Genomic DNA, 15,342 nt, shown 5'->3' with positions numbered 1-15,342 from the left:
ATGCAGATAAAAGACATTTTTTACCAGTGGAAAGGCTCTATTGCAAAGCACTGTTTAGAGCACCTTAATGTCAAAGGATCCATCCATGGATGGATTCAGGTCTACCATTTTATTTTATATTTCTTGTTTGGCACTTCTATATTTTGATTATTTTTTCAAATAATCTTTTGGATTATTTAGGGTTTCTAAAATTCCATTTTAATTTTTCTACTGGATGTTTTAGCTATGCATTTTAAGTTGTTTTTAGTGGTTACTGTAGGCAAAACAATACTTTGGTTAACTTTTTTTTCACAGGATACTTAAGAATTAATATTGTGCTCCTTCACAAAATTGTAGTTGTATTGCCTGCCCCCACCTTCATAGTATAGTTGTCACATGCATTACATCTACATAGATTATAAGCCTACACATAAATTTTATAATTTCTGCTTATAATTCTGACATATTTTAGAGTTTAAGAGGGCAAATAAGCTTTTATATTTACACAAACATTTATAATTTCTGATGCTTTTCATATGGGTAACATCAAAATAATTTTATATTTCTATTACTAATATAAAATTTAGTAATGGAGGTTGAGAGGATTAGTAGCTTAAATCAGTGCTCCTTTTAAGAAAATCTAAAACGCTGAGAACAATAATGTGTGTGTGTGTGTGTACCTGTTTGAAGTCACACTAATAAGGCAGGAAAAAAATGACCACGCCAAGTTCCAGAATAAAATGAAAATGAAGAGAGGTAACTTTGAATGTGAGGCTGCTTTTCCCTAGAGGTGTTTATTAATTGAAAAGACATAAATGAGAGGCTTAGAATCTTTTATTAGGGACACAAAAATTGTAGTACAGGCTGCATCAAACAGCAGTGGCACTGTTAAAGCTCCAAACTCTGAGTGGAAAACAGGAGGACTGCTTCCCAGGAGTAATTGTGAAACAGATGCAGACTGGGCCCCAATAAGATTAAAAGCCTATCTTGATATATTTGAATTCCTGAGAACTAATTAATGTAACCCTGGATTTTCAGTACCACTTATTACATATTATTAAAAAATATTCCTCTGAAGACAGAGAAATCATCCTAGTTCTCAAGTATTTTCTTTTCTTTCTTTCTTTTTAGTTTGCTTTTAAAGATGAGGTCTTGCTCTGTTGAATAGGCTGGACTTGAACTCTGGGCCCAAGTGTCTTCCTATCTCAGTCATCAGAGTAGCTAGGACTACAGAAATGTACCACCATGTCTGTTCAAATGATTTTTGATACATTTAAATGATTTTTTGATACATTTATATTAACATAAAATTAATGGCTGTCTTGAGGACTGCTGTCTAAGTTCCCATTGTAGGCACTTGATTCCAGAGGGAGTCAAGTAGACCTTGCTCCCTAGGCATTTTGTTTATCTGGGTTTTTTTTTTGTTTGTTTGTTTGTTTTGTTTTTAATTTTTTAGTTGTAGATGGACACAGTAACTTTATTTTATTTCTTTCTTTATATGTGATGCTGAAGATCAACCCAGTGCCTCACACATGCTAGGCAAGCGCTCTCCTCCTGAGCTACAGCCCCAGTCCTGTTGTTCTGTTTTGAAACTGACTGGTTTCCTCTTAAAGTCTGCTGCAAGGGGCTTCCCTTTTGTCTCACTTGGAACTCTATCAGGACAACATGGCTATGTGGTCAAAGAAATAGGTGGAAACCAAGCACACAAATTATTGCCCTCTAGGGCAAAGAATAGTTGAGTCAAAAAAAAAAAAAAGTTGGGGGAGAATGCTGAAAGTCTCAAAAGTTCAAGGGAGTTAAGACTTTTAGGAGAACAAAGGTTTTCTACCTAGAAAAAGGAATCTAGAAATCTATGAACACGCTTAGGATAGGACACCCCAGCAGAAAAGACCTCAGAAGACCATAAACTTTTACTTCTAGTTAATCTTTATGCTCTGTGCAAACAGGAAGTGAAGGCTAAGGTACAGTGATATGTCACCTAGCTAAGTGTAAAAACCAATGTCCAAACAAAGCCAATCTGAAATGAACTTCTGTCTTCCCTCCCTCTTCCCTTCTTGGCATATCATAATATTCAACATACCTAGTTTTCAACAAAATATTATGAAGCATGCAAAGAAACAAGAATCCATGTCCCAGTTACAGAAGAAAAATGTTTAAGAGAAACTGTCTGTGGTTTGGTACACACAGTGGATTACTAGGATAAAGACCTTTTTAAAAACATGTCTTAAATATGCTCAAAGAGCTAAGGAAATAAAAAAACTAAATGAAGTCAGGAAAACAATGTTTAAAAAAATCAACAAAATATATAAAGCATCTAGATTAAAAATAATAGAGCTGAAAAATACAATAATGAAAACAAAAAATTACAACAGGTTATCAATAGCAGATTTGATTAGACAGGATAAGAATCATCACATTTGAAAATAGGTTGAATTAAATTAACCAGTCTGAGAATCAGAAAGAAAAACAGAATGAAAAAAAAAATTTAAGGGTACAGAACCTATGAAACAATATGACACATTATAATCACATTATTGAAAGCCAAATATTTTCAAGACAGAGAATCTTGAAAATAGCAAGAAATAAGTGACTTATTATGTAGAAGGGGTCCTTTTGCCAAACCTCAACAAAAATTATGGAGGACAGAAGGCAATGGATAACATAAAGTGCTGAATGAAAAAAACTGTCAACCAGGAATTTTATATCCAGAGAAACCACCCGAGAGAATGATGGAGAAATTAACAAATTCCAAGACAAACAAAATCTTAAGAGTATACCAGCCCTATAGTAAATGCTAAAAAAGGGAGTCCTTAAGTCTGAAGTGAAAGGACCATGTGAAGAAATAAAAAAAAAAAAGTAGTAAAGGTAACTACATAGGTAAGTAGAAAAAGCCAATATTATGATGTTTTGAATTTGAAATGCCTTTTCCTCCATATTATTTAAAAGAAGAATGTGTAAAATAATAATTACAAATATACCTATAACAATATAAAGGAGTGTTGAAAATGACAGGAGTATAGTTTTTATATATTACTGAAGCTCAAACAAAATTTGTTATAAGCTTAGGAAGTTAATTATAACCCTCAAATAAATGACTAAAAGATATATAAAAAATGAGAATCAAAACTATAAAATACAGAGGACAATGGATAATCTCAGAACAAAAAAAGATATGACATACAGAAACAAATAGCAAAATGACAGATGTAAATCCCTATCAGTAAGTTATTTTAAATATAAATGAACTAAACTCTCAGGCAATGACTAGCAGAATGGATAATTAAGAAATGACCCATGTATATGCTGTTTATAAGAGACTTACTTTAGATCCAAAGATATGAATATAGTTTCAAAGTAAAGGATGGAAAACCAGTATCCAAAGAAGGGTGGAACTACTACACAAATATCAGACAAAATAGACTTTAAAAATTGTTACAAAAAACAAACAAAGACTATATACTGACTGTTTTAGCCAGTTTTACATCCCTACGACCAAAATATCCAACAAGAACAACTTAGAGGAGGAGAAGTTTATTTTGGCTCACAGTATCAGAGGTCTGAGTGTACAGATGGCCAACTCCATTGTTCGGGGCACAAGGTAAGGCAGAATATGACAAGAGAAGGGCATGGGAGAGGAAAGCTGCTTCACTCAGGGCAGCAAGGAGAGAAAGGAAGGGGGAAGGGGTCCACAGGGAAGAAGCACCCTTCTAGGACAGTCTTCTCCTAAGTGATCCACCTCCTTCTGCCACATGCCACAATTTCCCAAACTAGGATGGACTGATTCAAACTAGGTTATAGCTCTTATGATGTAATCATTTTACCTCTGAATATTCCTGCATTAAACATAGGAGCTTTCAGAGGATACCTCATATCCAAAGCATAATATTGACAACAGGGTAAATCAGTCTAAAAGATATAAAAATTATAAACATATGTACCTAACAACTAAATGAAGCAAAAGTTAACAGAATGAAAAGGAAATATAAACATTTCTATAATGGTTAAAGACTTCAATATAATAATTTGAATAATGACTAGAACTACATAGATGGCCAATAACAAAGGATTTGAATAGTATAAGCCAATTAGACCTAGGACACATATGGAGGAATTTCCACCCCAAACAGTATATGTATGATATGTATGTGTGTGTGTGTGTGTGTGTGTGTGTGTGTGTATTAATATTATTCTGAAGTGTTCAAGGAATATTCTTCTGTATAGATCATATGTTACTAAACAACTTACAAATTTTAAAAGACAGATTATACAGACTATGTTCTCTATTCACAAGTGAATGAAACTAGAAATCAATAATGACAGGAAAAATAGAAAATTCACAAGAATGTGGAAATTAAATAACCCACACCTAAACTACCAATGGGAAAAAAAGAAATCATAATAATAAAAATCAGAAAGTACTTTGAGATGAATGCAAATGGAAATAATACTCCAAAAGTAGTGCTCAGAGGGAAATGTAAAGCTAGATTTCAAATCAATAACCGAATTTTATACCTTAGAAACTAGAAAAAGAAGAGCAAAATTTAAATCCCAAGCTAACAGAAAGAAACAATAAAGATAAGAAATAAAATAAAGGGCTGGGATTGTGGCATAGCGGTAGAGCGCTTGCCTAGCATACACGGGGCCCTGGGTTCGATTCTCAGCACCACATAAAAATAAATGAATAGAATAAAAGATAAAAAAGAAAAAGAAATAGAAAAAGAATAGAGAAAAATCAAGGAAATAAAGTTGTATGAAAACATCAACAAAACTGACACATTTATTTAGATGGATTAAGAAAAAGGACTCCAATTACCAGGATCAGAAATGAAAGTAGAACTTCACTACTGACCTTATAAAAATAAAGAAATATTATAAGGGAGTAATATGAACTATATGCCAATTAACTAGATAATCTAAGTGAAAGGTATAAGTTCTTACAAATACACCTACCACCCAAAACTGACACAAAAGAGAAAAAAAATGACTAGAACTACAAGAGATTGAATCAGTAGTCAAAAAAAAAAAAAAAAAAAAAAAACTCTTAACAAAGAAAAGCCCAGGACCAGAGGGATTCACTGGTGATTTCTACCAAACATTTAAAGAATTAATACCAGCCCTTCTCAAACTTCTCCCCCCACCCAAAAAAAAAAGAATGGAAGAGGAGAAGAAACATTTCTAAATTCATTTTATGAGGCTACCATTAACCTGATATGAAAAAAACATAGAAAAATATCCTTTGTGGCTATAGAGGCAAATGTTCTCAAAATAAAAGCAAATAGAATCCAGCAGCATATTAAAAAGACTGCATACCATGGCCAAGTGAGTTTTACAAGGATAATTCACATTAATGAGTATTCAAGGAAAACAAGGATAATTCATATTCATGTAATACATACTAATAGAATGAATAAAAATATATGATTACTGTAATTGATGAAGGGAAAAAATGACAAAACCCACCACCCTTCCATGAAAAAAGCACTCAATAAATTGGAATAGAAGAAAGATTACTTAACATGATAAAAGGCATGTATGGAAAAGCTATAGTTAATATTCAATGGTGTAAGAATGAAAGCCTTCCCTTTAAATTAGGAACAAGACCAGTGTCTATTTTTGACACTTCTATTCAACATAGTACTGGAAATTTGAGCCTGAGCAATGAGGCATGGAGAAAAAAACCTAAAATTTTTCCTAAAAATTTAAACCCCAAACGTAAAACTTTTGCATAAGAAAGTACACTATCAAGGTAGCAAAGAGACAACTCAGGAAATGGGACAGATTGGAAATAAAGAAGTAAAATTATCTGTATCTTCAGATAACAATTTTACATTTAGAATATTCTTTAAAATGCACAAAAAAAATCCCGTTAGAGCGAACGAACAAATTCGGCAAAGTTGCAAAATACATCAGGATTTGTTAAAAAGTTAATTGCATTTCTATATGTTAGCAATGAAAAAGAAATTAAAAAAAAATTCCATTTATGATAGTGTTAAAAATAAAATATTTAGATATAAATATAACCAAGGAGGTGCAATACTGCTGCAGTATGGCTGGGCACAATTCAAGAGCCACTTATCAAGCAGAAACGAACTTTATTTTTAGAACACACACACACACACGCCACACCACAGGAGCTCTTCAGGAATTCCCTCAGAGCCCAACTGCCACCACCAGCTTCCAACAAGCCTCTCAACACCCCCCCCTCCTGCTCTTGAGGATGATTGGCTGGGTCGCGTGGGCGGAGCCAAAAGAGTCCCCCAATGAGCAGTTCCGTAGTCTGAAAGGGCAGGGAAACAGCCCAATGAGTATCACCGTAGAGGAGCCAATCAGCTGGCAGCTGGAAGTTTGCTGGGGCCGCTATGAGCCAATCATCAGCTGGCAACTGGAAGTTTGCTGGGGCCCCTTCGGCTGTGGCTCTCAACATCTCCCCCTCTCCTCAATGGCCCCTGACTAAAGAAAAGATACAAGCAGCCCATGACCTGGTCAAACAACAATTAGCAGAAGGACATATACAACCTTCTGTATCTCCCCATAATACTCCCATTTTTGTCATCAAAAAGAAATCTGGTAAATGGAGATTATTGCAAGATTTAAGAGCCATTAATAATGAGATGGTTATTATGGGACCTGCTCAATCGGGGATTCCCCAATTGTCCGCTTTGCCAAAAACCTGGTATGTTTTAGTTATAGATATTAAAGATTGGTTTTTTTTTCAATTCCAGTTCATTCTGAGGATAGTCCACGTTTTGCATTTACTATCCCTGCACTGAATCATGAAGGTCCTGATCAGAGATATGAATGGAAAGTACTCCCTCAAGGGATGGCAAGCAGCCCAACTATGTGTCAAATTTATGTTAACAAAGTAATCCAACCACTTAGAAATCAAAATCCTGAACTACAAATATTTCACTATATGGATGATGTATTATTAGCACACAAAGATAAAAACACATTGCTAGAATGTTATGCCACACTTACAAACATATTAAAAAATTATAATCTAGAGATAGCAATAGATAAAGTACAATTAAATTTTCCAATTAATTATTTAGGAGTTCTATTATCCTCAACCATGGTCCGTCCACCAAAAATTCAAATACGAGTAGATCAACTCAAATCACTTAACGACTTTCAAAAGTTATTAGGAGACATAAATTGGATAAGGCCTTATCTAGGCATACCAACAGGAGAGTTGGGACCTTTATTTGATATCCTAAAAGGTCCATCAGATCCAAATTCACCCTGAATGTTAACACCTGAAGCAAGAAAGGCATTAAAAATCATTGAAACATATATGGAAAGTATGCATTTGGATAGAATTGATATAAGTTTGCCTTTATTATTTATTGTACTACCAAGAAAAAATATTCCTACAGGAGTATTTTGGCAAGAAGGTCCATTATTATGGATACATTTATCTTATTCTCCTAACACAATTCTTACTAGGTATCCTGAGGCTGTAGGACAATTAATACTCAAAGGAATAAAAGCAGCAAAGGGAGTGTTTGGAATTTCTCCCAATAAAATTATTACTCCATATACTATGGATCAAATTGATGAGATAGCTAATGAGTTAAATACTTGGGCAATAATCATGTGCAAATCTAATGTTTCATTTGATAACCACTTACCATCTAATCCTTTATTATCTTTTTGGTCTTCGCATCCTGTAATTTTTCCAAAAATGACAAGAAAAACACCTATCATGAATGCTCCAAATATATTCACTGATGGGTCAAATAATGGTTCAGCAGCAATATTACACCTGATCAAACTTTTACATTTTTAGTACCCAAACAATCAGCTCAAAAGGTAGAGCTTAATGCAGTATTACAAGCTTTTGTGATGTTTATAGATTCTGTATTTAATTTATTTTCCGATAGTCAGTATATAGTTAATGCTATAGTATCCCTTGAAGATGCTGGTAGGATTTCCCCTTCCTCTACTGTTTTCTCTTTGCTTTCCACTATACAAAGTCTAATCTGGGACAGAAAAGATCCATTCTTTATAGGATATATCAGGGCACATACAGGATTGCCTGGAGCCCTTAGTTTGGGCAATGATTTAGCAGATAAAACTACACATGACATACATATTTTCTCTACACTAGAAGAAGCTATAAATTTTCATAAAAAGTTCCATGTCAATGCTAATACTATACAAAAGCATTTTAAAATAACTAAGGAACAAGCTAGACAAATAATAAAACAATGTCAAAATTGTGCGACTTTTTTACCACAAGTTAATCTTGGAGTCAATCCTAGAGGACTGATACCTAACCATATTTGGCAGATGGACGTCACATACTTGCCAGAATTTGGAAAATTAAAATATTTGCATGTTACAGTTGATACTTCTTCTGGATTTTTGATGGGCTCCCTTCATGCCGGAGAAAAAACTAAAGATATTATAGGTCATTGCTTACAAAATTTTGCCACTGTGGGCGTTCCAAAACAGTTAAAAACAGATAATGCCCCTGGTTATACTTCTACCTCTTTTAAACAATTTTGCTCATCATTTGGCATTACTCATATAACAGGAATCCCATACAATCCACAGGGCCAAGGCATAGTTGAAAGAGCTCATCAAACTATTAAAATGTACTTATTAAAGCAAAAAGAGGGAATTGGGAAGGGGTATATATCCCCCAAAGATAAACTTAAAATAACCCTTTTTACTCTAAACTTTTTAAATTTGGATTCATCAGAGCTTGGTGCTGATAATGCCAAGGTTGAGGGTTCGTTCCCCGTACGGGCCACCAAATGCCGCAGTCTGGCTGGGCACAATTTACGAGCCACTTATCAAGCAGAAACGAACTTTATTTTTAGAACACACACGCTGCACCACACGAGCTCTTCAGGAATTCCCTCAGAGCCCAACTGCCACCACCGGCTTCCCACAAGCCTCTCAACCCCCCCAATCCTCCTGCTCTTAAGGCTGATTGGCTGGGTCGCGTGGGCGGAGCCAAGAGTCCCCCAATGAGCAGCTCCGTGGTCTGAAAGGGCGGGGAAACAGCCCTATGAGCATCACAGCAGAGGAGCCAATCAGCTGGCAGCTGGAAGTTTGCTGGGGCCACTGTGAGCCAATCATCAGCTGGCAGCTGGAAGTTTGCTGGGGCCCCTTCGGCTGTGGCTCTCAACATAACACATACTGAGAACTATAAAACATTGTTTAAGAAATTAACAACAACTAAATAAATGAAAAGACATCTTGTGTTCATGGACTGGATGACTTTATTTTAAGATGGCAGTATTTTCCCAAGTAATTTACTTATTCAATATGGTCCCTATCAAAGACTCAATAGCCTGTTTTGCAGAAATGGGAAGGCCAAGCCTAAAACTCACATGGAAACACAAAGGACCCTGAATAACTAAAACAATCTTGGTAAGGAACAACAAAGTTGGAAGACCCAATCTCAAAGTTGGAAGATATCCCAATTTCAAAACTTATAACAAAGCTTCAGTATTCAAAATAGTGAGGTACTAGCACAAGGACAAATGTTCAAAATACTGGAATAGAATTGAGATTCCATAGATAAACCCCTACACCTCCACAGTCAATTAATTTTCAGCAAAGATGCTCACACCATTAATGGAAAGAACAATCTTATTAACAGATGATGCTAGGAAAACTGCATATCCACATGTAAAAAAATAAAGTTGGACCCTTACCACACCTCATATATGGTAATTAATTCAAAATGGATAAGATATAAATTTAAGAACTATAACTATAAAATGCTTAGAATAAACCATAAGGGAAGCTTTCCTGATCTTGGATTTAGCAATGGTTTCTGAAAAGATATCAAAAGTAAGAGCAACTAAGAAAAAATAAATTGGACTTCACTAAAACTTAAAACTTTTGCACAATAAAGGATGCTATCAAGATAATAAAAAGACTACCCTACCCAGGAAATAGAACAAAATGTCTGCAGATCATGTGTAAGGATCTACTATCCAGAATACATTTGTAAAAACTCTAAGAAGATAATACAAATGGCTAAGCACACAAAAAGAAGCTAAATGCTACTACTAACTACGGAAATACAAATCAAAATAAGATACCACTTTACAAGACCTAGAATGGCCATAATTGTAAACTAAACAAAAATAAAACAACAAAAAAGAAAATAATAGATGTTGGTGAGAAGGTGAAAGAGTGGAACTCTCATATACTGCAGGTGGGAATATTACATTTTTACAAGGTGCAGCCACTGTAGCAAATGCTTTAGTGATTTCTCAATAAGTTGAACAAAGAATTATCATATGACACAGCAACTCCACACTTATGTATATATCAAAGATGGTAAACACATGTTCAAACAAAAACTTAAAAAATTTTTTTAAATAAAACTTTTATTTAAAAATTCTAAATAAATGAAAAGACATCTTGTGTTCATGGACTAGATGACTTAATTTTAAGATGGCAGTATTTTCCCAAATAATTTACTGATTTAATATGGTCCCTATCAAAGACTCAATAGCCTGTTTTGCAGAAACACTAAGCCCCAAACTTATTTCATACACCATTGAAAATACAATAAGTTTCAGCATATTATTTCTGATAATATAGTGTTTAAATTTTATATTTTTGCTGGAGTATAAATGCCATAAAGGCATTCACTTATGACTTGTGTGAATGACTTCTACATGGTAGGATTTTAAATAACCATTGAATGAATGAATGAATGACATATTATTCACTCCAAAGCTTTTGATGGTTCCCTAATATGCATGCAATAAAGTTTCAACTCTTCTCTACATACAACTCATAAGTCCTACATGATTTGTCTCATATTTCTTTCTAATTCATTCTAGCTTCATTAATGTCCTGGGCATTGTGCTAGAGATACAATGGGAAGACAAACAGTACCTCAACCTTATGAAGTTTATGGACCAGAAGGAAATATATCAATAAAGTAGTAATATTGAGTGACATAAGGTCTGAGGTATCATGAGAACCTAACAAGTATATCGGACCTGGACTCTGGAATAGGAAAGAGAGGCTCAGGAAAGCTCTCTGGGAAAAGTGACATCTTGGCTCAAACAGAAATATAAAGCTAGGTAAAGAACAGGGCAAAATCCAAACCCAAGGATGTACATACAGGAACATAAAACAAACAGGGATGGAAAGGATGTTATTTCTGTAATGCTGATCATGGATTATCAAGTAGGAGGACAGCAGAGAGAGATAAGGTGAAAAGTTAAACACTCTAAAACAATGGAAAACCACTAGAGTTTTAAGAGGAAGCAAAAAAGAAAAATCATTGAATGTAATTAGCTACTTACTTGTTTGTATATTTTACTAAGGATATGAACTATATCTGTTTAGTCATTTTGCCAGTGACCAGAATAATGCTAGGCTCATCCTACATATTTGGTATTTATTTAGTGCTATCAATAAAAATTTTTCTGCTACTAATGGTAGCAGAAAAAAAACCCCAAATTTCTGATTCTATAATGTATTATGCATGCAAACATATACAAATATTACATATGTATACATAAGGAAACTAGATTTCTCTGAAACTAGATTATGGCTACAATAAAACCACTGAAATTAGTTAAAACTGGAATGAATCAATTAGACTGAGAAATACTGCTGTCTTGTTAAAAACAAATGTAAAAGTAAAAATATGGCTGGAAATATACATAATTGTTATTGAAGAACCAATAATTTATGTTTTGCCAAACATAAGTTTTCATTAGCCTTGTTTGAATACAGGTCAGCTGTATATGTCCAACCTGAAGTAGGTAAAAATTTTGTCAGAATTAGGCAAAATGGAGAAATGTATTTTTCAACCTTTCCAGATTCTGACTTTAACTTACTTCAAACATTAGTGATTGGTTCAGTTTTATTTTTTGTAATCTAGATAATATGGCTTTAAAGTAAGCTAAGGCTGAGAATTTTCAAGGCACAATATACCTCAGGGTTCATACTGGTACAATATTCCTAAACTAAAACTATGTTACATGAAAATCTGGAAATGGTATAACAGCAGCATTTTTGCCCTAGAACAATCTTGAATTTAAAGTTGAAAGAGAATTTTTCTTTTGTCACAAAAAATGTTAACCAAGGGGTATTAAAGACCAATGTAAGCAAAATTCAGAGAAAAAAATAAATGAAAATCTATTTATTTGTTATGATTATATATTCCTTTTAAAAAGTCTTTGATAAATCCTGATTATTACCAGTTTCAGATACATTTACATAAAATTAAAAAAGCAACATATTCCTCAGTTTTGCAAAGGTAGTGCAATTTATTTAATTTACAATTGTTTGAGTTCCTTTTAAGAGCCTATTATTGCTTAGATGATCTTTCTGTGATAACCAGAGCCTGCCAAAGTGGATGTGTAACCGATGTGATTCTGCAATCTGTATACGGGGTAAAAATGGGAGTTCATAACCCACTTGAATCAAATGTATGAAATATGATATGTCAAGAATGTTTTGAACAACTAATAATAATTTTTTTTAAAAAAAGAGGAAAACCTATTCAATGAAAGTATACTATTGTTATGGGCCAGCCTATACAGGCAATGATCAAACAGATTCCATTTTGCCTTCAGACTTGACATCATGTAAGAAATGCTTCTCCCATGGAAAGCCCCGCCTCTGTACCCATCAACAGTTGCTTAGCATAGCATGTTTGGCAACACAAACTGGCAATTCTTATACAATGTATAAGTATTCTCTCTTTGATTCCCATTTTTCCGGTCTCTGTACCCTGTCAGAGATTGATTGTCTAGATGTTAGTAACCATTCTTTAACTTGTATACATCTAGGGATGTTTTGGCCCACTCCCTTTTCTGCTTATGATTTTAGATCTTATGATTTTTGTTTATGGCTTTGAATCACAGCAACACCCACTTATGCTTTAATATGGTTTTGGACTATAAAAGGTTTACTCAAACCCTGAGAGGGGGGTTGAAGGGTGTAGACTTGCAGCCTACACCTTGGCCCACCAGCTGGTGGATCCAGAACCCTGGCTGGTTTTTGGCTCCTGCTTTAAGATCCACTTGGTGATTTATTGCAATCTCGCCTTAGCGTTATGACCTGAAGTAATGTCACTACCTAAATTTTTAAAAATATAATCATATTTTTTTTTTCATATCTCACAAGTTAAATGTCCTATTTTCAGATGAGGAAATTGTGTCCAAAAGAAAACATGTGTATTTATTGAATCGGGAGTTTAAACAGAGTTTAACTATTTTTGGAGCATTCAAACTCAGCTTTTACTGCCAAGTCTGGGTCCAATGAGAGGTAGCTTATTTTCACTAGGGATGATCTTATCTTTTACACAGTTAGAAAAAAAAAGAAAGAAAGAAAAAGAAAAGAAAAGAAATCCCGGGCTGGATTGTAGAGCACTTGCCTCACAACTGTGAGGCACTGGGTTCGAGCTTAGCACCACATAAAAACAAATAAAGGCATTGAGTCCATATACAACTAAATTAAAAAAAAAAATCTCAACAGATTCCAATTTTCTTTAAGAAGTAACTGATTCTATAAGTATGACAAATAGATGAAAGGGTGAAGAAAATATAGTAAACTGGGATGCCACTTGTCAATTTAGCCTGCCATACTTTCCCCCATCATCTCAAAACCCTTTGACTGAGACCCCCAAGTAGGGGCGGGGGTTACTTCAGGCCCAGGGACTCCTTGGGGGCCTTGTCTTGGGCAGGGGTGGTTGGGGGGTGGCTTCTGGCCAGGCCCCCGGGGGGCCTCTCATTAGGCCATGGAGGGGTGGTGGAGTTCAGGCATGAGCCTCTGAGGACCCTGTCTTAGGTTTGGAGAGGCAGGGGGACTTCAGGCCCGGACCAGGGGCTTGTCCTTAGGACCCTGGAGGGGCAGGGGGACTTCAGGCCCGGACCCCGGGGGCCTTGTCCTCAGGACCCTGGAGGGGCAGGGGGACTTCAGGTCCGGACCTCGGGGGCCTTGTCCTTAGGACCCTGAGGGGCGGGCCCCGGGGCCATCTCTAGGCCTGGAGGGCGGGGAAGTCAAAGGCAGGCGCGGCCAGGCCCGGTCGCCCCGCGGCCTCGCTCCCAACCCCCTCCCGGCTCCCACCTCGTCCGAGCCCGCTCTGCAGTGACAGCTCGGCCACCGGCACACCTCGCGGAGCCCAGCGCCGAAGAAGGCGGGGGCCGCTCATCACCTTTTGAGGTATCGGGCGTCCTCCCCCTGCATGGCGGCGGCGGCGGCTTAGGGGCACAGCTGGCGGAGAGGAGGGCGAGCTGTCCGGGGACCCGCTTGCAGCACCCTCACGCGCAAAAGCGCTGACAGACCCAAGGCCCACAAGGCGGGGCGGCGGTGGCGGCGCGGCGTTACCACGGTGAGGCCGTGGGCTCCTCCCACTGCTTCGGGGCCCTGCGCACCCGCGCTGCCCAGACCCGCCCCGGCCGCCCGGAGACCCCCGATGCGCATGCGTACGTTCCTGTGGCTGCCCTAGATGCGCATGCGCATGCGGCCCCGCCCAACGCGCCTGCGTCTGGAGACTTGTCTGAAGGCCTAGGGGAAGGATTCGATGCTGGTTCAGCCAGTGCGGTTAACAATGGATTTCTGGTCCTTGTTCCCCGTGAGAATGGAACTAGAAAGGGCTATTACCTTCAGCAGAATTGGAATTTGAAAGAAGGGAAATCAGTTAACTTTACCCAAGCTAGAGGAACAGATTTGAGGCCATCATGATTAAAAAATTTTACCATGACTTTGTTAATCAAATCAGACTGGCATAGGGGTGGGCGTATAGACCAGTAGGAAAGAATACAGAACCCAGAAGACGACTCATTCAATTATAGTCTAGTTGATTTTTCAGACCATTTCTTAAAACATTTTAAGTTCATACGAAGTTTGCAAAAATCGTTGAGAGGTGTCAGTGTACCTTCAGTTTTACCAGTAATTGTATTTGCATAAATACATTACGATAAGAATAATGGAATGATATGTGCATATGATTCTATGCTATTGTATCACACGTGTAAATTCCTATTCATAATTTCTTAGTGAAGCATTTTTATTATGGCTGTTTTAAATACTTGTCAGATAATTCTAACATCTGGGTCCTCTTAATGTTAGCATCTGTTGATTATTTCAAGTTGATATTTTCCTGGTTCTTGTTATGAATCATGATTTTTAAATTTTGGATATTACATTATGAAATGCTTGATCCTATTTAAGTATGCTCGGGACTGGGGTTGTGGCTAAGCGGTAGAGTGCTTCGAGGTGCTGGGTTCGATCCTTAGCACCACATAAAAATAAATAAAATGAAGGCATGTGTCCAACTACAACTAAAAAAATATTTTTTAAAATAAATATGCTCTAGCAGGCTTCCTCTAACACCACACCACACTGGAAGGGAGGGTGCCATCT

At 36.5% G+C, this 15,342-nt stretch overlaps 1 protein-coding gene across 3 annotated transcripts in view; it reads right to left on the bottom strand.

The window, feature by feature from the left end:
* KIFAP3 (kinesin associated protein 3) overlaps nt 1-14,410 on the bottom strand; it is a 154,057-nt gene extending 139,647 nt beyond the window's left edge. For 2 of the 3 annotated variants that reach the window (XM_081297522.1, XM_081297521.1), the window contains exon 1: nt 14,132-14,410. In XM_081297522.1, the coding sequence (XP_081153648.1) occupies nt 14,132-14,163 (32 nt within the window). In that variant the 5' untranslated portion in view covers nt 14,164-14,410. Of the gene's footprint in view, nt 1-14,043 lie in introns of all 3 variants that reach the window. The other variant, XM_081297523.1, reaches the window with a different exon arrangement.
* Nucleotides 14,411-15,342: the final 932 nt, after the last annotated feature.

Source organism: Spermophilus citellus (genome assembly GCF_964194105.1).
Source record: "Spermophilus citellus genome assembly, chromosome: 6".
In the NCBI taxonomy this organism is placed as follows: Eukaryota; Metazoa; Chordata; class Mammalia; order Rodentia; family Sciuridae; genus Spermophilus; species Spermophilus citellus.
Note: the sequence above shows the minus strand (reverse complement) of the source record. Positions and strands in the feature narration are given on the sequence as shown.